At 40.0% G+C, this 27,680-nt stretch overlaps 2 protein-coding genes across 4 annotated transcripts in view; both read right to left on the bottom strand.

Annotated features, from left to right (window-relative positions):
* The window catches only part of LOC311042725 (uncharacterized protein), a 35,914-nt gene extending 26,107 nt beyond the window's left edge, over positions 1–9,807 (bottom strand). Inside the window, exons 1-3 of one of the 3 annotated variants that reach the window (XM_084053657.1) lie at positions 9,377–9,802; positions 9,296–9,334; positions 7,444–7,677 (exon numbers count right to left, since the gene is read on the bottom strand). In XM_084053657.1, the coding sequence (XP_083909783.1) occupies positions 7,444–7,677; positions 9,296–9,334; positions 9,377–9,538 (435 nt within the window). In that variant the 5' untranslated portion in view covers positions 9,539–9,802. Of the gene's footprint in view, positions 1–7,443; positions 7,678–9,295 lie in introns of all 3 variants that reach the window. The other 2 variants (XM_084053656.1, XM_084053655.1) reach the window with 2 other exon arrangements.
* Positions 9,808–11,951: 2,144 nt separating this feature from the next.
* On the bottom strand, positions 11,952–27,231 carry fxyd3 (FXYD domain containing ion transport regulator 3). Its single transcript, XM_084052107.1, has 8 exons — positions 27,020–27,231; positions 16,749–16,805; positions 16,040–16,081; positions 15,180–15,203; positions 14,677–14,751; positions 13,718–13,754; positions 13,469–13,512; positions 11,952–12,884 (listed from the first exon to the last, which is right to left on the bottom strand). Exons 2-8 carry the CDS (start codon positions 16,780–16,782, stop codon positions 12,865–12,867), a joined length of 276 nt encoding a protein of 91 aa, XP_083908233.1. The 5' UTR covers positions 16,783–16,805; positions 27,020–27,231; the 3' UTR covers positions 11,952–12,864.
* Positions 27,232–27,680: the final 449 nt, after the last annotated feature.

Here is a 27,680-nt window from a genome sequence, read left to right as displayed (position 1 = left end):
GTGACAATTAATTTTCATGATCGTGACAGCCCTAACATCAATCAGTGGTCATGCCTTCAAGACGAGAATGAACAAACAGATCAGCATGAGACTGTGATCCTAAAAGCTCAAGGACTTTCAAATACACACAAACATCAGTTTCATATTATATTCCTCCTCCTGAGTAGCACAGGATCAGTGATAGGCTCTCTGAATGCCTTTCACAAAGCCTGTATGTATCTGCTCAAGGATAAAAAACATAATAATACATTTAAAAAAAATCTTAGAGCTTACAAATGTGACCATTTTTACAGTTAAATGAACACTGTATTTTGCGGTGTATGGGTGTCATGTTCCATTAACTTCTTTATACTGTAAGTGCATGTAACAGTAACTTTTATCACACTGCCATGGTGCCCTATATTCTGAAGTTCGTTAGTCATAGAACTGACAGTAATTAGCAAGTAAATTGGCAAAAGTAGGAAGCTCCCCAAATGCCGAAAGATATGAATTAATGCTATTGAGATTCAAACAAAGCACTTTAAAAGCAAGTACCACCAAAGGCCATGGACATCCTAGCAGCACAGGAGCCAAGTTAGTGCAGTTCTTGCTCAGCCAGCAATGATGGCTGCCACATGAACAAATGAGTGTAGGGCTGCAATAGTTAATCAAACTAATCAATTTAATTGATTATAAAAAACATCGATTTAGAAAGAAACATGTTTAGAATTTCTTTGTCTTTCTTTTTCCTTTTTTTTTGCCAGTGAAAGTTACAGGAGTGCAAATGGTGGGTGATATGAAATGCTAGATTATCATATATACACAATTGTTTAGTGCATCTGGAGGGCTTCTGGAGAAACAGAACTTTTCAGTTGCTTGTCACTTCAGCTTTGCATAAGGGAGATTTTTTTTATTTTTTGTCCAATTGTAATTCTTTCTAGGCTTGAGTATTGGGGGCTTGAGTAATTGTGATATACTGTATATCTACAGATAATGTTCAATTGAGTATACACAGACATAAAAGACATCCTGTGTTGTTTGTACATGTATTTTTCCCCCCTTTTGTTTTGGAGTAGCCAATATTTTTCCCCCCACTTTTTCTCCCCAATTTAGTCTCTATTCCAATTAATTCCTCCCCACACACATTTCTGTGTTGTCACTGCTGCTGTATCCTACTGAGACCTCACCGGGAGGACGTAGGGCCTTCGTCCCACACCTCCCGCCACGCCCAACACTCCCTGCTGACAGGTGCCGCCCCAGCCCGTAGGAATTCAAATGACCAAAGCCAACCAAGTGCTATACAACACAGCAGTAGAAAACAACAATTTCACAATACATACAATACAAAAATACATGCAGCAATTGAAAAAAACGATTTAAAAAATGCAAAGCAGAAAGTAGTGAGGTAGAGTCAGTGGTAATGGACAACCACATTAGCTGTGCTCAAAGGCCAGAGAAAAGAAATATGTCTTCAATAATTTCTATGGACTGAGAGGCTCTAATATTAAATGGAAGGCTATTCCAGAGCCTCGGGGAAGCCGCAGCAAAGGCTCGATCACCTCTAGTCCTTTTTTTGGTCGTGTCGTGAGCTCAACCAGTAGCAGCTGGTCGGGATGGAATGTAAATCCTCGATAAGGTCTGTGAGAAAACGCGGGGCAAGCCCATTTCGCCCTTTAAAAGCAAACATTAAAACCTTAAAATCAATTCTAAAATGGACCGGGAGCCAATGGAGAGAGGCCAGAACAGGAGTAATATGGTCACGCTTCCTTGTACCAGTGAGGAGGCGGGCAGCGGCAAACTGGATCTTACTACGGAGCTGACCTGCTTATCGAATTTAAAGTAAAGCATCAAAGGTGACACCAAGATGTTTAACGCAAGGGTGGGTGTTTGAGCTTAGAGGGCCTAGGGTGCGGGGGGGAGGGGGGGAGGAGTCAGGGCCAAAGAAGATCACTTCTGTGATATCATAACTGTCATGATATCTAGAATAACCACTCCAGTATTTCAGGTCACTGTATGTTTATTTGCTTAAAGTAGTCCACATGAATCGGCTCAGGCAACATTCTAATTAGTACAGACTCAACTGGGAATGTCAATATCCTTTCTCACCAGAGTCACCAGACTTAGTATTGTACCCCCCTCCAGACTGGAGTGAACAATAGGTTATAAATTATTCCCAGGATATCACAACTTCCGTCTTGCTTTCATTCAGTTCTAGGAAATGTATGTCCATCCAGTCCCTAATATCTGTTAGGCAGTCAAAGGCTGTGGTCAGATGTAGCAGCATTAGGACGGCAGAATTACCAGAGTCAACTGATAAGAGTAGGTAATTGAAAACTTTTAAAAGACGCTTCGGTACTGTGGCCAGGCTTGAATCCAGACTAAATTTGCGATTAAAAACATGCAATGACCAGTATCACCCTCCCCGCCCGGCTTCCCTCCGATCACAAGCCAATTGTGTTCGCATAGACGCCGGACATGTCTTTAAATACAGTAGCATAAATGGACAGTGAAGGGTTGCAATTAAAATAATTATAAAAAGATTTTATTTTTTAGCATTTTTTTTAGCAACCTTGCATTCATCTCAATGGAAGACAGAAATATCAAGTTATATACCTCTAGATTACTTGCATTACAAAATGAAGGGAAAGTTGGACATTTATGATAAAATATGGACTCCTTACTTATTCTTGGATGGACAGATGTGAGGACAAGACCCTAGAAGGTGTTAGAAAGGCAGCTGCGTGCGTAAAACCTAGCAATGTGTTTGTTTTTGGTGTCTTTAAAAAAATATATTATTATTGTAATGTTTTGTCTGCTTTTTGGTGGTGTTTTTTTTTTGTACTGTCTGTTATACTCTGTACTGTCTCTAAAATAAAAATAAAAAACGTTATGTATAATATTGCAAACAAAGGCTATGTATTTGCAAGGACGTATGTAGATATCTGTCTAAGTTACGTGGATACGTCACACATCAACACAACAGAAAGTGTGTCCAGTGTGTTTAGATACGAGCTACTGTGTAGCACATAACAGTGTGTGTAGTCGTTTCACCACAAAATGCTGTTACTGGCTGCTCATTACCTTTATTGCCAATGAGAACAGAGTGTCACGCCTAGCTGTCCCTGGCTCTAGTGCAGGTGCTACGAGGTGCTAACGTTGCTAGCGCTGTCTGATGTCTCTTGGAGACCGCAAGACATCAAACACTGTAAACTCTTTCAGATCGACTCCATGTTTCCATAAATGTTTGATCGGACACACACTTTAATACACTCTCTACTTTTATGATTTATGACTTTATTTATTTGGCTGTATAGGCAGCTGTTGTGCACTGAATGCATTTCATTTTGCCACTACTTACAGCAAATTAAGCTCCCTTTTCATGTTGTCATGGCCGGAGGAGTGCCTGATAAAAAGCTTGTGTGGCTTGTGAACTTGTGAAGCTTGTGAGCCTATAAAGGTCACCCCATTCAACTAAAACAGTACATGCACCATAACACCAGAGGTGGACGAAGTACTCCACCCCAGTGGAGGGGGAAGCCAGAAATACGCTAGTGTGAGAGCAGAAGTGTGTCCAATTGCATTTTAGGGAAGAAATAAAACTGCCAACCTAAAGTACTTTACAGCCTTCCTAGAAATGTAATGTAAAAGTAAAATATTTGTCTTGGAAGTGTACTCAAGTAAGAGTAATAAGCAGAGATGCTCGTAGGCCTGCGTCCTGCGTCTCTGACGCACCATATTGCGAAAGGACGCATTCGTGACACCGCAGTTGCGTCCATGGGACGCACTAGAGTTTTCACCAACAACACAGAAAAATATAAAAATAATTCGCGGTAAAATTAGTAGTGCACGATAAGTATCAGCCCGATAATTATTGGTCTGATATCAGGATTTATGACATCATCCCGATAAAACCGATAACATTAATAATAGCTCCGATAATATTTGTCAGCTGTGATCTGCATGGAGCCCTGGACTCTCGGTTAGACACCGTGTGTGGAGAAGTATAACTCTCCGGTTAGACACCGTTGTACTAGAGAAGTATAACTCGGTTAGACGTTGTGTGGAGACTCTCGCACAGCAGCAGCACAGCCCCTCCCCTCCCCACACACAGAGAGAGAGAGACGGCATGAGGAGCTGGTTGAGACCTGGTCTTAAACGTGTTAAAACGTCTTGGATAGACCACTGTCTGGAATAATAACTGATCATCATACATACAGGTCTACTACTAACCTTTGTTGCTATTGTCATCTTAAATTGACCAGCCAAAGTAAAATCCCCGATTTTAGAGTGTTCTCCAACTTGCTTGGACATCAGAGTGATGTGGTGGATTAATGTTGCCAATCAGCTGTGTAACATTAGCAGGTTAACGATGGCTCGTTGAGCCTATGCATTTGACCCTGATTTGACCACAAAGGCAATCAAAAGCACTAATTAATGGCAGCTGTAAGTAACCGGTTGTCCATCGTCTGTGTCTTGTGTATGTTTAATAGCCAACTGAATGTTTTCTGTAGCCTAGAGATATCATATCAATTAATTCCCTGAAGAGGGTAGACCCTCTCCCTCATGCTAAACTTAAAGTGACTTATAAGGTTCCACTCCTTCTCCTCAAAAAGACAACTTTATTTTCCTTTCTCAATGACAAGCTTAATATTATTATTGCATGTTGGCTATGTGCAATAACTGCAAGCCAATGTTCATAGGCATTGTCAGTATTTGTCTTCATTATTTCTTGAATTCCTATTTCTTTAGTTGCCAATAATTCCACTGTAAGCCAGTGTTTTCAGTCTTTTATTGCTACACAATAGTAAAAATAAATTCTACATTCATAAATAATACAAAATAAAATATAACGATTAAAAGGTTATATGATTAAATGTATTCTATTGGTCAAAGGTATGTTAAATCCACCTGTTGTCCACTACTAGTATTTCTTACCATAAGGTGTGCTAATACTACAGATTCATATAGATATGAAAAAATATATTTATGATTTTTTAATATATGTATATATATCGGTATCGGTCTTGAAAAGCAGGAACGGGTCCGCACTGAACCCCCCCCCCCCCCCCGTTGACAAAACCGGGTCCAAGCACCGGGCACCACGTAGGGTGTGAATTTGTGGGACTCATAAAATGTCCCTGGGACCCATCTAAAAGACCACCCTTGCATCCCAGGACCCATTACATTGAAAACCTAGCAACATCACTGAATAAGTATCAAACAAATCTAATACTCAAGTAAAGTACAGATCCTCAGAATCTGTACTTAAGTACAGTACTCAAGTACATGTACTCTGTTACTGTCCACCACTGCATAATAACCATAACATAAAGTGTGTACAAAAGGACTTTGCCCCAAAAAGGTTATGTCAGCTCTGTCCGCCTTGTATTTTGTGCCCATGCCCAGAGGCCTTGAACACTCATACAGGTGTGTTAATTAGACGCATGAACGAGCTAGCCAAAGCCAAAGCAAAGCTTGGGATACACTAATAACCCCCGACCCCCCCCCCCAAGACTGTGTGATGAACAAAGCCAAGGACACTGGCACATGCTCACAAGTGTTTACACTACATGTTGATATCCTTGGCACAAGTCATTATACAGCTTCTGTATGCTCATAATGTTTACATGTTGATAACATAGGAGTAAGGACTTAGCGCACAACACCTTCAAGCACCTTAGCGCTAGGACACTGAACAAAACTGTTTCTATTCCCTTGTTGTGTATTAAGTTGTTGTCGTCGTGTACATACGTTGTGTTGTCGTATGTACAGTACATGTTGCTTTTCTCTGTTCTTATTGTTGTTATTTCAGTATTTTCCTTTTTTAATTACTATTTCTTATGCTGCTACAATGTCTGGGGAGCCATACAAAAATACATTTTACTCATACGTGCCTTCAGTTACTCTGGCAGATTACACCTCTTCTCAGAGCTGTGTGGGGGCGTGCACAAACTATGTTTGATTGACAGCTCCCTCGCACTCCTGTTAGTTTTGTTGCACCCAGGGGTGAAAGTGGACCGGAACGGTCCGGAACGGCGTTCCGGTAAAAGATTCGGTCCCGGAACGCCGTTCCGTTAAGAAAAAGTCAAAGGCAGCTGTGAAAATCCCATATTAAATAACCTGCCACAGACCCATGGCCATGTTCAAGAATAAAACATAATCTACTAACGTCAGATTAACATACAGGGCGTCACAACCATTCATTAATGTGTGCGTACGACGGGACACTCTCACAGATCTGTGATTTCCCCCCACTGTTTGTCTGACTTCTTTTTTTTTTTCTCCCCCCGTTCCGCATAAACAGCTGCTTTCGCGTGAAGTTAAGTAGTTTCAACTAGGCTACCTGGGTACTTCTACTTCCAGTAGTATTATTTCAAAATAAAACGTGTGTTGAATTGTAACATTACAAGGATAGAGTTTTAAAAAAACTCTTATTCTGAAATGCACATCGTTTTGAAAGGAAACCAGATTTATTTTCTGGAGGCCACTTGACAGCTTTCTGCTCACGGAACACAGCTCCACTTGACTAACGTGCATCGTAAAAATGTAAATAACACGGACGTGGGTCATGGGACATTATGGAATATAAAGACTTTGTGGCAAAAGTTCATATTTACAACCATGATCTCTGAAACCAAGACAATGTGGGGCTATGGAACAAAAGTGTGTTTTCTTTCATCTTTTCAGAAGGTGAGTATGAGTAATTCATCTTATCTAATGCTGATAGTGGTGGAAAGTAACTAAGTACATGTACTCAAATACTGTACTTGAGTATAATTTTAAGGTAATTTTACTTGACTGGAGTATTTCCAATTTGCAATATTTTTATTTCTATTCCAATACATCTCAGAGGCAAATATTATACTTTTACTCCACCTCAATTATTTGAAAACTTTAGTTTAATACTACTAGTTACTTTGTGGATTTTAATTATTATGACAAAACATACATAAACCGCTTCAGCCCCATTTAAACTTTGGCTTTTTGAAAATGTACTTATTGTACAGTATGGTCAAGTTGGACAATATATAGCTCTGTTTTCATCATGTGTATCAGGGGTGCAGCCATGGGTGGGCCCAGGGACGGGATTTATTTATGAGAACGAAAATTAAATAAAGTAACCCTAACCTAACCCTAACCCTAAACCTAAAACCGAAATAAAGTAAAGGAAAAAAGTACCAAACCCACCCAAAACCGCACATTTTTCGACCCGAAACCGAAAAAAAAAGTCGCGCGCGCGCACGGGACCCATGCACGCGCGCGCAGTTCCGGCAAGAAATGTCAACCACTTTCACCACTGGTTGCACCTCTAAGGGCAGGCCAATCATTATTTTCACCGCTTTTTGTGACATCATAAAATTGGCCGCATAGGTCCACCCTGCTTAAAGCTGACTTAGCGATGTAAGCAGAAGAGTAACAGGGTGTCAGGTCCTTGGGGAAAGTGTACGTGTAACATTAACTCACCGAGATGGAGTAGATGAGGGCAGCGATGCCGAGAGGCAGGCAGCAGCACAACATGGTGAAGATGGAGTATCCCATGTAGTCATTGACTGGGTGAGTCAGTGGGGGCCGGCTCACATAGACAGTGGGCTGTACGGTAACAGTGGCGCCTGGTTGGGGTTGGTACTGCTGTCCTGGGTTTGCAGGGTATGGTTGACCATAAGCTGCACCTCCATACTGTGGTGGATTTCCATAGCCCTGTGTACCAGAGACCAGAAATGTAACTCCCAATTAAGTTCCAATTAAGATGTATGGTTGGATCTGTCAGATGTCTACATGGTAAAAAACAAAAACATTCATGTTTGTGAATGTGGTTGCACAGTAATGGTGGGATTTGTAGTGGGAGTGTCTAATGTAGTGTCTTAATATAGATATGGAGAAACTGGATTTGACAGGTTTACCATTTTGTTAAGTGAGAGAATACATTTTGATTTTACCTTTTGTAACATTCTGTCAAATAAATGTACATCAAAAACGAATATAACCTCTGTAAAATGTAGTTTATAAGACCCAGCGCTTTCGATTGCCAAAATAGAGAATACAAATACATTTCACAAAGGCAATGATACAGATTACATTATAAAAGTTTGGCTATTTTATTACATCTGACCAAAAGTATGGCCCTTTCAGCTTCTTTATATCTGTATCTGGTATACAAGAGTAGGAGAAATAGGCACAGGCACACATGTGATGGCTTTTCGTTCAGCAGAATCATTCAGCACTTAACTCTGTCTACTACATAAAGACAACCTACTTCCTCTAGAAATGAATGTGGTCTGGTACATTCCATTCCATTGAGTGTCGCAGATTCAATTATCATGGATTGGCATCTTATGAACTGCATGGTTTTTAAGTGCAGTTGTCCATCAGGGTTGTTTGTTCCATAGCCTATATTTTACAGCATATCATTGATATTAGATAGTATATGTTCAAATACAATAATGTCAGTTTGGCCTATTACTATTATTGTTACTATTTTACAAAGATCATGTGTCCAAGACTGCTGTATGTCTAAAGAAAGAATATAAATATAGTCTACCCTTTAGTGACTTGACTGTTGACGTTAACTGATTGATTGATTGGCATATTTATTGACAAAAATGCCTATATAAACATATTTGACCATATTCTGTGAATAGGATAAACATAATAAAGCTCGAGAACTTATTTCCATTGTGGTTATTGGACTGTGTGTGTGTAAACTGAGTGCCACGTGTTGTGGGGGGACAGAATATTTGTAGAAAATAAAATAAAGTTTGGTGTTAAGTCAACTGTGATTAAGAACAACAAAGTGGATCAGGTTTGATAATGAAGCTGGCAACAGCTCGGTAATATTTAACAATTTTTACATTTTTAAATATTTAACAAAAACACAATTTTGAGGTATTTTTACTTTACTGGAGTACTTCCAATTATATTATATACTTCTACTCCACTACATCTCAGAGACAAAAATTGCACTTTTATGACACTACAATTATTTTTAAACTTTAGTTACTTTGCAGATATACATTATTATATTATGATACATACATTAACCACTTTAGCCCACATGTTATACATAGGCTATTTGAAAATAGCCGATCTACAAGCTCAGTGCAACATGTTGTGAGCTTGTAGATCTGCTATTTTAAAACATTTTTGTACTTTTACTTTTGGTACTCTAAGTATATTTTGATGCTAATACTTTTGTACTTTTACTCAAGTAACATTTTTGAACACATCAGGCCTTTTACTTGTAACACAGTATTTTTTTGTGGTATTGCTACTTATACTTCAGTAAAGTAAAATATCCACCCGTGATCATGGACTATACCTGCGGTTGTGGTGGGTAACCTTGCCCGGGCTGATGGTAGCCCTGGCCGGGCTGCGGGTACCCCTGGCCGGGCTGTGGGTACCCCTGGCCGGGCTGAGGAGGGTACCCCTGGCCGGGCTGAGGGTACCCACCGGCGGGTAGGTCTTGGTAGGGTGGAGGGGCTGGCTGAGTCATGGCAGCTTTCTCATCGTGGTTCCATCCTGCGGGTGGGGCAGCCTTTCCGTTGTATCCGTCGGGATCCATTGAGTTTGAACAAAAACGTTTATTTCCCAGCAAGTTAAAATGTTAATTATCCCTTCCTTCTATTATCAGCAAATGCAAGTTATGAGTTGAGGCTGAAGTGTTGGAGCTTGTACAAAAATAATTCCACACTCGCTCGACTCTGTTAAAACCTGTAAACCTGTGACGTGACAAAAAACTTGAAAGTGGTAGAAGTTGAATATGACCGAAAAGTTGTGTGCTTGATGATAATTGGCGTCTCTCTCTTTCCCTCCCTCACTCCCTCGTCGCTATTAACCTATCAGAGGCAGGGAAAGGGAGGGGAGGGGAGAGGTTTGGCACCTTAATGGTTGGTAGCACAAATCATTTATTCAATAAATGTACCTGCAAGCATTCAGCAAGTCACTCATTAAGTTGTTCAACGGCCAGTCAACCAGATAGACGGGACAACAAGTTAATCATTAAATCAAACAAACAATAGGCCTCAAATTAATGTGTATCATCATGAATGCCTAGTGCCTACTGATCTTCCTCAAGTGGGAAAGTAGCGCCATCTCCTGTTGATGTTTGAATTAATAGGTTTATATTTGAACATTCCGGATGTCTTTTTTTCCCTTTTCCCCTTTTTTTTAAAAAGCTATTTCTGGAATGTCTCCAGTTGCCAACCTACATCAAACTCAATATTAATAAAATAAACTAAAATATATAGATTTAACTTGGATTCTGGCATTAGACCCCCCCCCCCACTGTACATATTTTTAGTTTAGTTTAGGCCTATTGTACATATTCCTATTCTTATTTTAGTTTAGGCCTACAGTAATGTTTTATGATGTTTACTGTTCAAGCTAGTGCTTTCTTGGGTTTATAATCCTTTTAACCAGAGTTGGACGAAGTACTCGACCCCAGTACTTGGGTAAGAGTACAGATACTCCTTGGTCAAATTTACTCCACTATAAGTAAAAGTAGCTCAGTCAAAATGTTACTCAAGTAAGAGTAAAAAGGTTATTGCTTTTAAATATACTTAAGTATTCCAAAGTACATGCTTTGAAAAATACTTAAAGTACAAGTAAAAGTAGAAGTACATTTCTTAATTTTGATATCAATGAATGAATTGCTGCAATGTTTTCACAATGAATGTATAGGACCTTGTAACTCTTGTTTCAGAAAAGTACTGTAACTCTCTGAAACCACCTGCACTGCATGCACTGATGTGCTTGCTTGTAGACGTTATACAAAGCCTTCAGAAACACCTATAAAAACATAGAAATGACTAAGGAACCAGAACTACTTTACTCCTATACACCCATACAAGATGTAACAAAGCAGCGAGGGGAGGGGGAAGCCAGAAACACGGCTAGTGTGAGAGCAGAAGTTACGCCAATTGCATTTTACGGAAGAAAAAAAACAGCCAACCTATAGGCCAAACCGCACCAATGCAACTAGTCGCAACTCCTTGCAACAAAACTGTTATATAAAACTGTATATATATATATATATATATATATATATATATATATATATATATATATATATATATATGTGTGTGTGTGTGTGTGTGTGTGTGTGTGTGTGTGTGTGTGTGTGTGTGTGTGTGTGTGTGTGTGTGTGTGTGTGTGTGTGTGTGTGTGTGTGTGTGTGTGTGTGTGTGTGTGTGTTACCTACCCAGGCTTGTGTGTGTGTGTGTGTTTGCGCCCTGGAGAGGACACTCCAGCTTCGCTATTCAGCGTTGACACAACACGGGGCACGGTCTCTTCAAGTTTGAAGAGATGCTTGCCCAGCAGTCCGTGGCGAAGAGACTGAGGCGAAAAAATGAGGCCCAAAGCCAGACAGACAGACCAGCATCAGTCTTCCCCTGTGTGAAGTGTGCAAGGGAATGTAAATCCCGCATAGGTCTGTTCAGCCACACCCAACACTGCACCAGGAGCAGTGGATCAATGTGTACCACTTGTGTTAAGTGGTAGATGGGTGGGCGTGGGCCACCTGCATTTTATGGAGTATCCACTAGATGTCATCAGGGCTTTTCTGAAATGTTGGCCTTTGTCATGCCAAGACTGCATGTGCACCAGGAATTTCTGTTACACTGCAAATTAGCCATAGTATATATTTCAGTTGTGGAACATGAGACATGTGTTTCAAGAATTCCTTTGGATACTAATTAAAACTAGACACACACCACTTGCATCCCTATTTTGGGTATGTCAATGACATCATTATAGACTAAAGTGGTCACATAAAAAAAAAATAGACTAGTCTGCAAACTCACATTGTGAAGTGATGTGTTGTGATGTGTGTTGTAGATCAGCTATTTTGGCACAACACTGTTGTATGACAAAGTATAAAATAGGCCCTAAGTGGTTAAGCACAATGAAATACAAGCATTCTCTTTCTGTCTGACAGAGTGACATGTAACTCAAGAAGCAGACCACAAGCCAAAATGTTTCCAGTAGTTGGTTCTTTTATAGTAACAAAAACAGACTCTTTAGTTCTAACCAGTGCAGTCAATTACCTTACTGTGTAAAATGATTTTAGGTTACAGTATATTAACCTAACAGATTATCGTTAATTATCATATTGCTATATGCTAGTAATATTTGGCTGTTTAGACTTTTATTTTGACATTGATCCAATGACAATGGGTTACACAGTAAGCAGCTAATATCTACATCAGTGTTTTATTTAAATTGTTCCTCAAAGATACAGACAGTAGTGTGCGTGAGGCACTGGAACAAAGTTGTGGCCACATCACAAAGTACATATTTTTTGGTAATAGGTTTGTATCAGGCTTTAGGCAGGCTCACTTTAAATTTAACCTTAAAACAAAACAAAAACAATATAAAATCTGCAGTTCTCTTTGTTATTAATTCTCAGTTCTCAATTGCTTTTAATAGGATATGGCAACTTTATCAAAGCAAACATATGCAAACATGTGCAAACAAAGATATTACATTTATTTTAACTTTGTACAAAACTTCTTGAATTGGCTGATTTGCAAATTATTTGAACCCTGTCCTGATTTGAACATAATGGACATTGGATTACAAATCTTTAGATCTGTGTGCATGTTAGTGTACAAGTGTGTTTATTTGTGTGTTTGTGCATACTGTACATGTATGTATGAGTGAGTACAGGGAGAAGGTGTCTATAGGGATGTGCAGTTGGCAGATTGGTGGTTTAGGTAACCAGGTATAAAGCGCCACACCTCATTGTGTGTACACACTAGACTACCTCCTGTCTCACACAGAACAAAAACATTTTACTGCAAAACACAAATCCAGCTCCTATCTCTCAGTTTCATGTATTTGATGCGGTGGATCCAGGAAGTCGTATGTTGCCAGGTTCTAGTTGGGTTCTTAGCACTCGCTGGCACGGGCTGTAGACAAACAGAGTTTAGAGGGTTACTACCGTACTTAATGCTTATCTTTTGGGTTAAAATGTATACAATACTTTGGTAGTCCTCCACTTATACCAACAAATTCACTCCAAATGATACAAGCAAGAGAAGTGATTTTAGATTAATTAATTCATGTTTCCTTTCTCCCTTCTATATGTTGTTTTGATACCTTATGGAACAGACACAACGGATAATTCTCAGAGGGACAGTATGTTATCAATTGCATCATGCACTATTCTTCTTCTACGTTCTACTGTATGTGTGTGTGTGAGTGAAACAACGAGTGTCATATACATTTGTGGGTAGGTTAATCGTAATGCAAATGGCCTCTCCAGGTCACCTGTGAGTTTTCTTACATGCCCAAGAAAGAGCTTAGCACCGTTGTTTTTGCTTCCTAACTCAGCTCTAATTTGGGTGTGTTTACTAAGAAAGAGACAATAATGAATTGTAAGTAGTATAACGCCTCCATGTTATAATAAATGAATACATCTGGAGGCTACATCTGCCTGCGGTTATTGTGAACCAATCTTAAATCAATTTCCTGGCATTGAAGGTGAAGGTACCTTGGTCACTGAGCATCTGCTGAGCATTGCTTTCTGTCCTCCTTCTGTAGAGACAGGAAAAGAAGAAGAGAGTGAGGAAGTGAGAGTAACTTTGGTCTAAACTCTAATAGTTTTCTCTCGGAACTACCTGTTTAAACATTAATCACGTATTGCAGATTACATACAAATATATTAAAAACAAATAAGTAGTGAATGTATTTCTCTATACTGTTCAATAAACAAATCTGGTTGACTGTATGAAGTTCTCACCTCTTGTTCTGGTTGAATTTGCACCTGCAGTGACCACCTGGAAAAGGGGGAGAGTGGATGCAAGCTTATGTTAACATACTGAACTTCTGCTAAATTAAGCATAACACAAGAGGGAGTGCTGTACTGTGAGATATTGGCACTGGTGTGCAGCAGTTGTAGGCACATCAGCACATCATTGCCAGTCTATTTTTGCAATTATACCACTGTCTGTGTCCCTTTTACGACCAATCGACCATATAGTCTATATGGTGATCTCTAAATCTGTCTGTCTGTCTGCCTGCCTGTGTTGCTTTTTTAATTAAAGGAGACACACCATGAATTTAAAACAAATATTTGATATTTAATATCATATGGTGTATGTCCCTCAAACCATTTTCAAAAGGTTTGAGCCTAAATCAACACTCAGATATACTCATCCCAAGTCAATTCTCTCAGGCTTATAAAGCACTTTCAGCTGCAATACCAAAACGTCCTGTTGGGCAGAGGGGTGCTACTGAGCAATTCTGTCTGTCAAAATACATGGGCAGAAAGTTTCGTGACGTAAGCAAACATTGCCATTCTGAGATGGCCTGTTTAGACACGCCCATTCTGAAAATCTCTGAAATGAGAATGAATGACTGAATGTTAAAAAAAAAAAAAATGTTGGGGTACAAGAGACACTGGGGAGCCCAAAAAATACAAAGAAAATAAAAAAAAGTGAAATTCATGGTGTGTCTCCTTTAAAACATTTCAAATAATCTTCTAAAATGTTCAATTATTTAGCAAAATAGTGAAAATAGCAGATCTACAAGCTCACAACACATTGCAATGTGACATGTTGGGTTTGTACAGTACATCAGCTACTTTCACTACTTTTGCGCGACACCGTCATACAGTACGTTATGAAAAAAATAAAAGTTAAATATGGAGATACATGGTTTCTGCCCAACAGCGATGACATGTACAGTATGTGTCCTTACTGAACAGGATGGTGATGCCAATGAGACAAAGCACTGCGGCTAGAATCAGCCCTCCAACACGAAGCCTGTGGTAGTCTGCAACCAAAAAGAGGACACCGTTACCAAATGAAGTGCAATATTGTGTATTTCAGTGTAGCATGTATAGAGGGCGATTTATACTTAGTTGCGCACTGGTGTTGCGCACTGAAAAAAGCAGATCTACAAGCTCACAACGTGTTGCAACGCAACACATTAGCTTGTAGATCTGCTATTTTTGATGTGCGACATGGTGTGCAACCAAATACAAATCAGGCATTATGACTTAGTTTAACTGCTACATTTATGCCTCATTAGAAAACATCCAAATGAGAGATGAATGAAGAGATTTTTAATTTTTCTGGTATAGTATAAAACATTACAGTGTGAAGTTGCACAAACGGCATACATTATTTTTACACTTCTGTTTTTGAAGTGCAATGACTAAATAATTCAATATTAAATGGAAAACAAAACAAAGAAATTACCAAAGGTAAATGGATCCTCTTCCGCTGTAGTGATGCAAACACAAGAACAGGGTACGTTAATAAAGGAGAAGAATTCATCGATTAGGTCGCACAAACATGCAGACTGAAACAAGCAGTTCAAACTGAGATGAATGCGTAGCTATGGCCTAGTTTGATTTCCAAAGTCCCAAAGTAATGATTGACAGCATCCCACCAGCTGATCACTGCAGGCCAAGTCAAAACGGAGCTGTTTAGATAACGCTACCTTTTACAAAGGAGCATTTTATTTCATGAGGCAGTTTTTTCCCCCGTCTTTATTGATTGTAGAGACAGGAAACTGGAGGAATGTTACGATTATGTGTCATCACAGTAGCCAGTCAGCTACCAGTAGGCCCCAACAAAGGGGCATTTGAATTTTCACACCTGTTACGGGAAATGAGTGATGAGTTGGGAATTTGGCATGACGGGATACCCCGCAACGGAACATGTTGACGAGCACACCTTGACTAACCCTTCTCCCACTGCTAACCCTAACCTTAACCATCTATCCCCTGACCATAAATTCAAGTTGGGAGTGAGAAAGGCACTTGTGGGCGGGACTGCTGGGACCGTTCTAAAGTGATGGGAGCTCCTGTCACGTCAAACGTCTGACAGATGGTCAGATGTTGCCCCAACCCAGTCACTACAGTATTAATTGAGAGTGATAATGTGTAGATTTTAAACATTACATTACAACATTGTACAAAGTATATTAGACAACATTGGCATTTTTTCCATGATCAATGATCAAATGTTTCCTCTGCATGTACACTCTAAGACCCATTATTAAAAACAAAAACATTTTATTAATGAATGAAACCAGTGAAAAGCTACAGCCTTACGCTTATCGTTCTGCTCCTCCGCAGCAGTCACCAGCGACACAACTGCAAAACATCAGAAAGGGAGAAAGATGCTTCAGAAGATTTAAACACACATTTGCTGGAAATATTTGTATTGGAGTTGTTTCCTGTGCTTTCAAAGTACTTTAGATTTGACGATTAAAGTCAGGTAGGTTATTATTTACTTTTGAACACAATAAAAAGAAGCATGATATTCTACTTTGTAGAACATCTTGCTCTGCTGACTGGAATGATCTATAACTTATTATCCTGGTTACATGCATGGTGCACGCACGCAAGCACGCACAGGCACACAGGCACACACACACACACACACACACACACACACACACACACACACACACACACACACACACACACACACACACACACACACACACACACACACACACACACACACACACACACACACACACACACACACACACACACACACACACACACACACACACACACACACACTTTGTAATTGCGTTCCCAGAGCAGCTAGCGTTGGTGTTTGTACGTAGCAACGCGACTACATGTTGCTACAAACCTCCATATAAGCACTAAGTCTAGGGAAACATATACATTGGAGTGTGCTCTGACCTTTACATGGGGACGGATAACAACTTCCTGTCTAAAGACAATGTTGTCCTGTTGAATCATTAATTAATGCTCTTTTAATTATGATCATTTTTGTAGGACTCACCTGTCATCACCACCAATGCACAGAACTTCAACATCTTCAAACGTCAGGCTGCTTTACCTAAAAACAGAGACAAGGCATATGACATAAATACACAAAAAAGGACAAAATGACAATGATCCTCTTATACGTTATAAAAGAAGTGATCTGCAATCAAGAAAGCACAACGTTTTATCAACAGGCTGTTTAACCGTCCATCACCACTTTAAATGTTTCTGCTTGCACTCTTGTTTCCATTCTCACTATTGCTTTTTAATACTAAACCCTGGTTTGATTTTTTTGTGCATTTTTGACTCTAGCATTGTTTTATGCAGCACTCCTAGAACATCTGAATCACCCTTCTAATTTACACATTTTGTCTATGTTTGTGTGTTGTGTTATTAGACAGTGCAAAACATATAAGGATTAGGCCAGTTATTATTTCCTTAGTAGACCTTATTTTGTTCTTATGACCCAAAAGTGATTTTGCATGTGCAGGCCAGCTATAACAGTAAATTAGGAAGGATCTGCAAACAAAATAAGTGGATATCTGTTTCTACAATTACTGTAACTAGACCATTAATCTCTCCCTGTAATTTGACCCAAACTATTAAGACCCCACTTATAGAAATACACCGGTACAACAATGAGTGGATGTCATATAATTTATACCCCATATCTAAACAGCCATGGCTTTAGTGTCCACTAATGCATGCTTACTTCAGATTAAGATATTGACTGTGGTGGATGGACAGGCCATATAAACAAGACTCTGGTTATATTAACACAGGAGAAAATAACATTATCTCCAGTCCAGTCCCAGTGGAACAGATTGATAGGAGCGTGTGTGTGTGTGTGTGTGTGTGTGTGTGTGTGTGTGTGTGTGTGTGTGTGTGTGTGTGTGTGTGTGTGTGTGTGTGTGTGTGTGTGTGTGTGTGTGTGTGTGTGTGTGTGTGTGTGTGTGTGTGCGTGTGTGTGTGTGCGTGCTAAGCTGGCTTGTACCAGCCAAGAGAGTCAACAGAGGCATGATGCAACATCCTCTGCTGAACACTCATGCAGGTACATGCACTGCATGCATAGTATAGACAGAGTCACAGAGATATAAAAGAGAAAGGGCAAAGTAAATCTCTTATTTTTGAATAGAGCGGGGCAGAGAAATGGCCACAAAGTGGTCTCTCTCTCTCTCTCTGAGATGTTGCGTAGCTTGAGTTGAAAGGAGGGAACTTGTCTAGTAGGGGTTAAATGGAAGAACAATGTTTATCTGTTGAAAGGGTAATATTGCTGATAAACCAAAAAAATCTTCAGTTTGACAGTCACACTTTTTGTCTCTGCGAGACTGTAGAGTTTTTGTTGTTTTCCACTGCCCTTAGGACAATAAACCATTTGTGGACAACCGGCGGTAAAATCATTGAAAATGTCATTAGTGTGCTTTCAGCATTCCACGGCTATTTTTGTCTTTAATGTTATCATAAGTGTAGCCAATGGGGAATTGTGCGCTGTTGCCCTCTGAAACTATTATGTGAGTGGCTTATGACGTTAAAATTAGCTTTTATATTATTACTAAAGAAAAAAGACTTAATGTTTTTCTCAGCGTTTCCTCTTGAAACTGACTAAGTACCATTCTCTTTGATATCATGCTCCAATATGACCAATTCAGGTTCCTGACAGAGCTAGAATAGTTGCTCAGGCTACATGCTATGCCAGACGCTACGCCGTATCCTTCAGCATACGCAGTAACATGAGCGCAGGGAGGAAAGCATGCCTTTAATAACAGACCAGTGATTTTCCACTTATAGCACTTAAGTGAAATACAAATAGAAGGGCAAACACACCCATTTCACACTGATACACGGAATGCTCAGGTGCACAGACGTGAACCCTTTCTGACACACATTAAATCATTTAATGTGTGTAAATGACAAAGGCATGTGGCACAACTGCCTACTAGATCTAGCAGCCAGTTGAGCACAGCACAAACATTTTACATGTTACATTTCTGGCATTTCTACATCATTGGATATGTGTTTCATTGAATGAATATGGGATGCAGTGATGAAGAAAGATTGGAGGATGTATATATGGTCCATGCTTATACCTAAGATACTGTTGCTTATTACTATGTTGTAAGTGCTTTGTGTTTCATTTCCAAAAATGACTACAAAGGCCGGAGTAACTCTTTCTGCAGGCATCTGACAAGTAACATGAACACACCCTAGCTGCATTATGTAAATATCTATATGTAAATATCTAGTCAAAGCAGCTTAGGACAGGTGGACATCATTCTAATACTGTCCTAAATTTCTCAATCTCCTTAAAGAGAAATACTACACAAGTTACACAACAATATTCCACTCAACGTTTAGCTATTCAGTTGGGAAATAATCTGAATGTAAACACTGGCATGTTGAATTTTATTCTGAGAATAACATTTTCATTTCTTACACTTAAAATAACTCTAAGCATTTTGCTGAGCCAGTAACAATTATCACAATAGTCACATAGCTGTACAATATCAAATATGAGTTAAAGTGTTGAAATACCATTTAATGCTTTCCACGCCCTTAGCAAGAACATACAGTGATCCCAGTGACCACCCAGTGACCACCAAACATTTTCTTTTTACTTTGAAAGCACATCTAAATAAGTCATAAAGATCTAAATAAGTTCTTTAGGGACTTGTATGTTTTAGTTTGGAAGTAGTCCATGAAAGAACATAATAAAGTGAGGAGTAACTAAAACAAGGTGTCTTCAGTTTCCACTGTTGGTGGCATTTCGTGTTTGGCGAAGAGATAAAGGGAGAGAGAGAGAGAGAGAGAGAGAGAGAGAGAGAGAGAGGACATAGGTGACCAAGAAAATCCCTCCTGGTGCATCTCCACAGCAACCCATGAGGAGTACACAGCAACCCAGGAGGAGCCCGGAGGAATGTGGAAGATGGGAAACAGGCCAGCTAAATTCTAGTTTAAACCTAACTTAGGGAGAGAACGAGCTAGAGGCAAAGGAGAGGACAGGTTGGCAAAACGGCAGGGAAGACAATCAGACAGGCAAAGAGCAGAAACGGGAGAGGGAGAGAAAGGACACAACAGAGATAACAAAGTGAACCAAATGACAGACCAAAAGAGCACACAGAGGAAAGGAGAAAGAAGTGAGGGATGAGCACAACATAGAAAAAGAGAAAATAGAGAGAATAAAGAAGAGCCGTGGTCTTCTCATTGAAGATCACATGGTAAGGTAAATGTTAGCATAGGGTGGAGTAGTGTTAAAGTGGCCGTTTGCATTTGTTTGTAGGCAAAAGATCCTCACCAAGTGTCACGTTTATGGCATGTTCTCTGTCCTTAAGCATTATAATTACTTACTTATTGGATAACACTGTCCAAATATTGTCACTGTTAAATGTAATGGAATATTTAAGTTAATAATTACATTCATATGGTTATATGTAAGCTCTACACAGGTTCACAGATCAGGTATTTTTCGCTTTTGTGTAGTCTTTGTTCTTCCAATAGGAAACTCAGTCCCCTTGGACCAACAGTATTGAGGCGTCACCACACATTCCCAGCAGTGCCACTTCTCAGGTCCCACTTTAGTCTATGGATAAAGAGGGTACTGTTCCGTCCCCGTCATGCCCCTCTGCCTGTCTCTGCCTGTCTCTTTCTCTTTCCGTCTCTTGTTGCCTCTCTGTCTGTGTCTTTGTTCGACAGTATAACTTTCTTTCTGTCTCTCTTTATGATCCCTCTATGAGAATCTTAGTTAAAATCAGCTTTCCTGTTTCTCTCTTCCTCTATTCCTCTTTTGCCAAGCTCTCATTTGTTCTCCCATCACCTCCTCCTACCCTCTCCTCACATTTCCCCTCCTCTTTTCTGACACATTTCCATCTCTTTTCCTCTTCAGCCCTCTCCTCATCTCTCATCTGTTCTTTAAAGCCCACTAAATCGTTGTTCATTTCCTCTACTGAAGTATTATTTACTTGGTTCACTTACTAGTATTTCCTGCTCATGCACAGACCCTTTCAATTCTTACATCCCTGCTCACCAATGAAGATGATGCACAACAAGCTAAAAAGAAACAGTGCCATTTCAAGAACAACAAACAAACAAACAAACAAACAACTATATACCATTCAGACTCTTATCCAGAGTGACTTAAAAATACAAGGCCAGAGGAAATGCCATGAACATTTTGTCAAGCCACAACAGGGCAAGTGGCCATGGGATTCGAATGCTATGGGATCACAGATATGCTAGGACAGTAACAACATTGTAGCTACATACATGTGATGCAGGTGGCCAGAAGCGGCTGTGACACCTGAATTACCCTTCATCTTGTTGGCTTCTGTAATACTTGGTTTAATGTGAGTTAGCCCAATCTTGAATTGGTGACACTACCCCCCACATACACTGGGTGGGACACAGTGTATGTGTGTGTTTAACCCACATACTCTCAGAGCTCAGAGCTAAATTAAGACTAAGAAATTCTTAGTAAGAATTGTACTGTGTATAATATGTGGAGTAGAGGTGGCGATACATTCAAGTTTTTTTTATGACGTTGGCATGTAGAAACGTGCACGTGTTCCTCCATTGCACTACAAAGGCAGCTGCCTATTCTCAGTGGTATGTTTTGATCCTAAATTAGCAACACTACATTCCTGTGTCCAGCAACCAGCCAACATATCCTTTATGAGCCATACACACAGACTAAGCAACGACATATACAGGAAAAGTGCAGGAGACATTGTGCCGTCTGCAATAGAAAACAGCTCAGCCCCCCCTACTGTGGTGAATAGCATTCAACTTTATTGTCATATCACATGTTTACAGGTGTGAAAAGTGGTTTAGTACAATCTGCCATCGTTTGTATTTTTCAGGAAAGGGAAGAATAGAGATAGAAGGAAAGAGTAAAGAGCAAGGGAAACAGGTCAGATCTTCCGAATATTCCAGATGTGAGTAGAGTAAAACACCATATACGTACAATACATATAAAACAGGTTTTATCTCAGAAGAATCATTTTTAAATTAAATTACACCGAGATAGACAGAGAGAGAGATAGAGATAGAGATAGAGATAGAGAGAGAGAGAGAGAGAGAGAGAGAGAGAGAGAGAGAGAGAGAGAGAGAGAGAGAGAGAGAGAGAGAGAGATGTTTGGATAGAAGGGGAGTGTATGGGCCAGGAGGAGAAGTGTATGAAGTGAGGGATAGGCCAAAGGAGAGCAGGAGGGCGGGAGAGTGAATAGTACAAGTGCAGAAGAGAAGGAGGGCGTGTATGGAAAGAAGTAAAATGGAGGGATGAACTCGGAAAGCGAGAGAGAGGAGTGGAGCATTCTACAGTTATGAGTCACACATGTATGCTAACCACAAGGTACAGTGAGCAGCTAGCAACAGCCTTCATTATATCCAGCCAAAAGCAAAGATCAATCACAACACTGTTGCATGATTGGTCCAATGCATACAACACAACACAAATGGAAGTGTAGAGGAAGTGAGACCCTGTTCTCTTTCAAATGTTTCTCAAAAATAAAGCGAAAGCAGTTCATAATAATGTTTGCAAGGGGGTGTGTGCTCATTTCCTATCCCACCACAACGTGGTTCCTCCTGGCTGTATAAAAGATTCAGTCAGGTACACGTTTTAAGAAAAGCTGTCTTTATATAAACATTGTTGCATACACTATGTTATTACATTTTATAATTATATTGCAGGCACATGCTATTGGTAATATAATTTAAAACAAAGTAATAATTAAATCAAATGCTGACTAAAATCTGAAAGATATACAGTATACTTGCACCGCTTGTTATGAATGGGTTTTCCAATAGCCACACATAACAGCGACCTATTATCTGATAATATACTGTAATGTCTGCTATCAGCTATTAGCTCTAGCTCTTACTGCATTCATTTTCTTTAATGTGAATATAATACACACATTTGGACACAATTAATGCAAATGTTATTGCATTTAGTTTTAACTATGCATATCATGTTAAGAAAAAGGAGCAAGTGCATCACAAGTACAGCCACCAGAGTGACACAAAATCAGTCATGTGTTGTTGCAGGTTCTAAATCTGTGGCACAGTCACAGTCATATGAGGAGATAAATCTGTGTCAGCCTCACCTGAGAGGTCTCTCACTTCTCCTTCCTCCCTTTTCTTTTATCTTTTTTTTAGGAATGGCCATGTGAGGATGTGAGAAAAAGTAAGCCTTTCTCACCTGAGAAATTAAAGACAACTCTCTCTGCATGTCTGTCTGTCTTTCTACAACGTTAAATCCTCAGTGTTCATTTATCCATTTGTAAAGCTGAGAGTGTACACTTGTAATCAAATGTACCGTATGGGTCCATTTGATTACATTTTGTACTCTCTCTGGGTTACAAATGGATAAATGAGCACAAGGGTTTTACTGTGTACCCTCTCTCTCCTCTCTCAACCTTCTCTCTTTTTAAAGAGTGATGATCATGTGTATAGAGGCGATGATGAGTCTTAACACCTTTGTGAGGAGTATGTGCAAAGATCTCTCACACTGTTTGTTGTCTCTCTGTAGGTGTCATGACCCGTGGGGCTCATAAAATATGATCTCCTTTCAGGCACTGTACTCTGTTACTGTACAACACCTGGTTAAAAACAACAACAACACCAACAACTACGTAGATGTACATGGGGGCCCCTAAAGCGGACATGTGCCCGCCATGGCAGGACTTGTCCTCTCTGCTATTGCAACACTGAACAAAATACTCCACACTGAAACTGAATGCATGTATTTATGCACAAAATCTCGAGAGTTCATTTAACTCCAAGTGTAAAATCTAAATGTCCAATTACCAGCCACTTGGCTGAGAACCTCACAGTGCCTCAACATGTTAATCAATAAATAAATATACAGCAGCACCAGTCTATTACATTATAGATGCAGGTTTTATGTAACAGCATCTTTATCTGACCTCGTCCTGATAAGTCAACCTACTGACCTTGAGCCACACAGTAGCTTTTATCACTGCAGGGCAGGCCTTATCAGTTGGCCTATTCTCTCTCTCACACACACACACACACACACACACACACACACACACACACACATACACACACAGGTTTTGCTAACTTAACCCAACCCTCAAATGATTTCATTATCATAAGTGCCAGAATTGGGCATGGGTTGTAAAAAAAATATGTTTATTCACTCAATTACGGCACCCACAGATCCGTTCAATAGAAAATTGAACGGATCTGTGGGTGGCGTAATTGAGTGAATAAACGTTTCTTCGTCCAGTGGATGTAGTTCATTTTCTAGCCAAAAAGTGTATTTCACACAAGAGGTGGGGTTCTGAGAGTCTCCCCACCGTGGAGAATACGCTTTAAAAATCAAAGACCATCTTTGTTTAGCTGAGTAGCGAAAGCATATTCTTTATTTTTACTGAAGTGTAGACATCATGCACCCGTTCAATGAGGAAAATACACATACAGTTAGATAGTGTTAAGGAGAACTCCTAACGCTATGGACCATGGCTAGGGGTATCCACAGTAGTGTTAAGGATGTGCTCTATTTATTGCATTACACTGGATCCCAAATTAGTATAGAAATGTGTCAACAGGCTGTATGGGGCAGCAGTGGCTCAGGAGAGTGGCCAATTGGGAATTGGAAGGTTCCCAGCTCCTCCTGGCTGCATGTCAAAGTGTCCTCAGAAAGAAACTGAACCACTAACTATGGCCGATTAGCAGGCTGGTACCTTGCATGGTTGCTGCCGCCGTGGATGGGTGAATGGGCTAATGCACATTATAAAACGTTTCAGAGAAAAGTGCTATACTGTAAATGCATCATTTACCCTTTGTCAAGCAGGGGACCACAACATTTTGCTCTTATGCTGAGCAGAATGTAGTATCGTAAGTATTTTAATGGTCCTATATTCCCAGGATATTATGATCCCCAGGACTCGCGAAGGGCGTGCTCGTTTGGGCTCATGATGTGATAATCTATTCGGTCCATCATGGCTTGCTTGCCAACTTGGACAGTGCCGCCCATTGACGCGGGAGATCTTGATACTTGTGAGGCGTACCCGAGCGAGTCGCCAGGTGAACGAGTGCAAACACTGAACAGCCCAGCTCAAGCAAGCTGCGCACCTTCACAAGGCAAGCCTCAAGGCCTCCTTGTCACTGCACCTGCCTTGTTGAGCGAACCAAAACGAGCGCTCCCAAATCCCCCAAAAAAAACATTGGCTTGGGAATGACATGGGCCTATACGCAACATGGGGAAATATAGGATCCTGGGAACGTAGGACCCCGAAGGACAGGGATGACCCCTGTTAGATCTCACAGTGTCCCTGTATCACCTGTTACTGTCCTGCTGTCGCCTGCTGGTCGCATTGATTCAGTCAACAAGTTAAGAAGATATATGGGCTAGCATTACTAACTTAATATGATGAGTATCATTACTAAATGTATTACTGACAGGTTAGCTTATAACATTAATGTGACCCCCAAAAATATTTAGCTACCTATGACTCTCAGGCAAATAACCTCGTAGTTATTGTTAAATATTTGTTATGGGACTCTTACCAAATTGTGTTTACAGCGTTAACGTGTACTTCAAATTAAACTAAAACACAAGTAGGCCTACAATGTTAGCATTGAATTCATAGAACTAGCTGCTATGTGCTTATCAAGTGACTTAAGCTATGAAAGCTACTAGCTGTTGACAATGACGTTAAGATTGTTTATTTACTCAAACTGTACTTGTAGTAGTTGCTCTTTTAATCTAGTGCCAATAGGCCTACTAACTAGAAAGAGAATGTGACGTGACCCCATTAAAAGTAATAGCTAAAACCTCTCAAGATGGCGCTACCTGTGACCTGTCCACTGAATGGTTCCTCAAGCTATTCTTAGGGACTGTGTATTAGACATTTTCGGTGAGGCAGGGCTGGGAGCAATTTGAGAATTCAGAATGTGGAGCAGATCAAATCTTTTCAAATGTATTTCATTTAAATTGTGAATATGATGCCATTATGCATGGCAACTTGTATTTTTCTTCCGTTTTCTATAATTGATATGTCACGAAAGTCATCATGGTAAAGTTAAGACATCAGTGTAAATCTAAATGATCACGTCAATGTCATCAGGCACTGCCAGCGCCACACGACATCACGCGGTTATATATCACAGTTTCCGTTCCTTGGCCCGACCGCACAACGTTCAGAAAGTGTTGCCATGTCCGCTTATAAGCAACTTTGGGCTTCTGTTTCTGTGAAGTTGCTTGTAAATATTGGTAGTTTCGGATTGCAGTTTTTAAGGCTGTGTAGTTGCTTGTTTTGGGCATGCTTACTTGCTTCCTAATTTGTTTAGTTGTTTAAACCAGTAGTTCTAACATATTTTCATGTCAAGGACCCCCAAATTATTGTCCGAGGACCCCCCCCCCCCCCTCTGAAAAATAAATATATTCTAAATGTATCACTTTTTTCCCAAGATTCTTTTGAAAGTAGCAGATGTACAAACTCACAACGCGTCGCGATAGCCAATGTATACAGTATAATATAGTTTATCGTGTGACCTAAATGTCACTTCTTTTGGGCTTGTTTTCCTAGACCTGTTGATTTCTTATTTCTCTCCCAAAATCTGGCAACTCTGCGTTCAGAGCATGCGAGAGACTTTCTTCCTTAGAATCTCAAACATACTGACACGTTGCTAAGTGTAGGCCAATTGAGATGGAAACCGTCTTCAAGGCGATACAAACTTTATCTAATGAATTTATAATTAATTAAATGTATAATTAGTACATATATTAGTATATAATTCAAAGCGCAGGCTCAAGGCTCGGGTTCTATTACGCACGTTGGCACGCTGGCTGGCGCACGCACTTCCATTGTCTGTCTTGGCACCGCTTTGCTTTCCTCCTTGTGGAAAGCCTGGCGACGCAAGCTTAGCACCGCTGGACTGCGTGTAGCCTACAGTACAATACTCAATCAATGATGACTAGTTTGAATCCTGATCCTGTATCTGTTTTTTTGTTCGCACTCATTGTTGCATTCAATTATGGTGACAAATATTGTACCGAATCCACAAGAAAACCAAAATAACAACCGCTTCTAGAAAATACTTTTCCTTTTCCTAAAACCAGTGGGATGGATTTTAAACCAGGAAATACACTATTAGAATAATAATGTTTTTCTTGTTGAAATAAACTTGGTAGACAACATCGTGCCCCTGGAAAAACTAACACGGACGGTACATCAAAAAAAACATTACAACAGCATCAAGAGAAGAATAAAAAGAGGGACATTTAGCATACTATGCATTCACTGGTTTTTCTTTTTAAATTACCTCCGATAAGCGTTGAATCCGGACAGGAGATCCTGCGAGTTGGGATGAAATGAAATGAGGAAATCTCGGGCGTGTTGCAACGCACAGAATGATACCAGTAAGTAAGTACTAGCGCGAGTAACAACTCTATACTGTCTGTCTGTCTGTCTGAGCTCCTCTCACAGCAGTGTGCCAACACCCTTCCCTTCCACTGTGTGACTGTGACTGTGTCTGTGTGACGTTCAACAGGTTGGCTTGCCTTTAGAAAGGGGCTGAGTTTATTAGGCCTACTGCAGTTTCACCGTGGGAGCTACTAAAAAGTTGTTTGCACAATCTGATCCACGGTCGGTTTTGCAATGCAACCAATAACGGTTAAGACATGGACAATTGGGCGTCGAAGCGGATCCTGAGTCAGATTTTGATAGAAGGAGGAGTGGAGAATCATTTTGATTGATTTAATATGTTTTTAAACAGAAATGCAAACTGCACGAGTACAGTCATACACTTTAGTCTAAAAGGACCACAAAAAGTCCAGTGGACTTGTTTCCATTGAGGTCCTATATTCAATTCACCAACAAAGAGAAATAAATTCATGTTTGTTTGTTGTGAACAAAGTAGGCTATATAATATATTGTGATAAGATGTGATTATTATTTCACTGTCTATATCTGAGAAGAAAAGA

This window comes from Gymnoscopelus microlampas, assembly GCF_963454915.1.
Source record: "Gymnoscopelus microlampas genome assembly, chromosome: 3".
NCBI classification, from domain to species: Eukaryota; Metazoa; Chordata; class Actinopteri; order Myctophiformes; family Myctophidae; genus Gymnoscopelus; species Gymnoscopelus microlampas.
This window is presented reverse-complemented; position numbering and strand designations above follow the sequence as displayed.

What these genes read in the sequence shown, in the direction of transcription:
- fxyd3 (XM_084052107.1), bottom strand. Translation starts at nt 16,782, where the DNA reads ATGTTGAAGTTCTGTGCATTGGTGGTGATGACAG. An exon ending in TGCATTGGTGGTGATGACAG is followed by an intron (nt 16,082 to 16,748) that starts GTGAGTCCTACA and finishes GATGTTTTGCAG; the next exon opens with TTGTGTCGCTGGTGACTGCT. An exon ending in AGAGGATCCATTTACCTTTG is followed by an intron (nt 14,752 to 15,179) that starts GTAATTTCTTTG and finishes TTTTGGTTGCAG; the next exon opens with ACTACCACAGGCTTCGTGTT.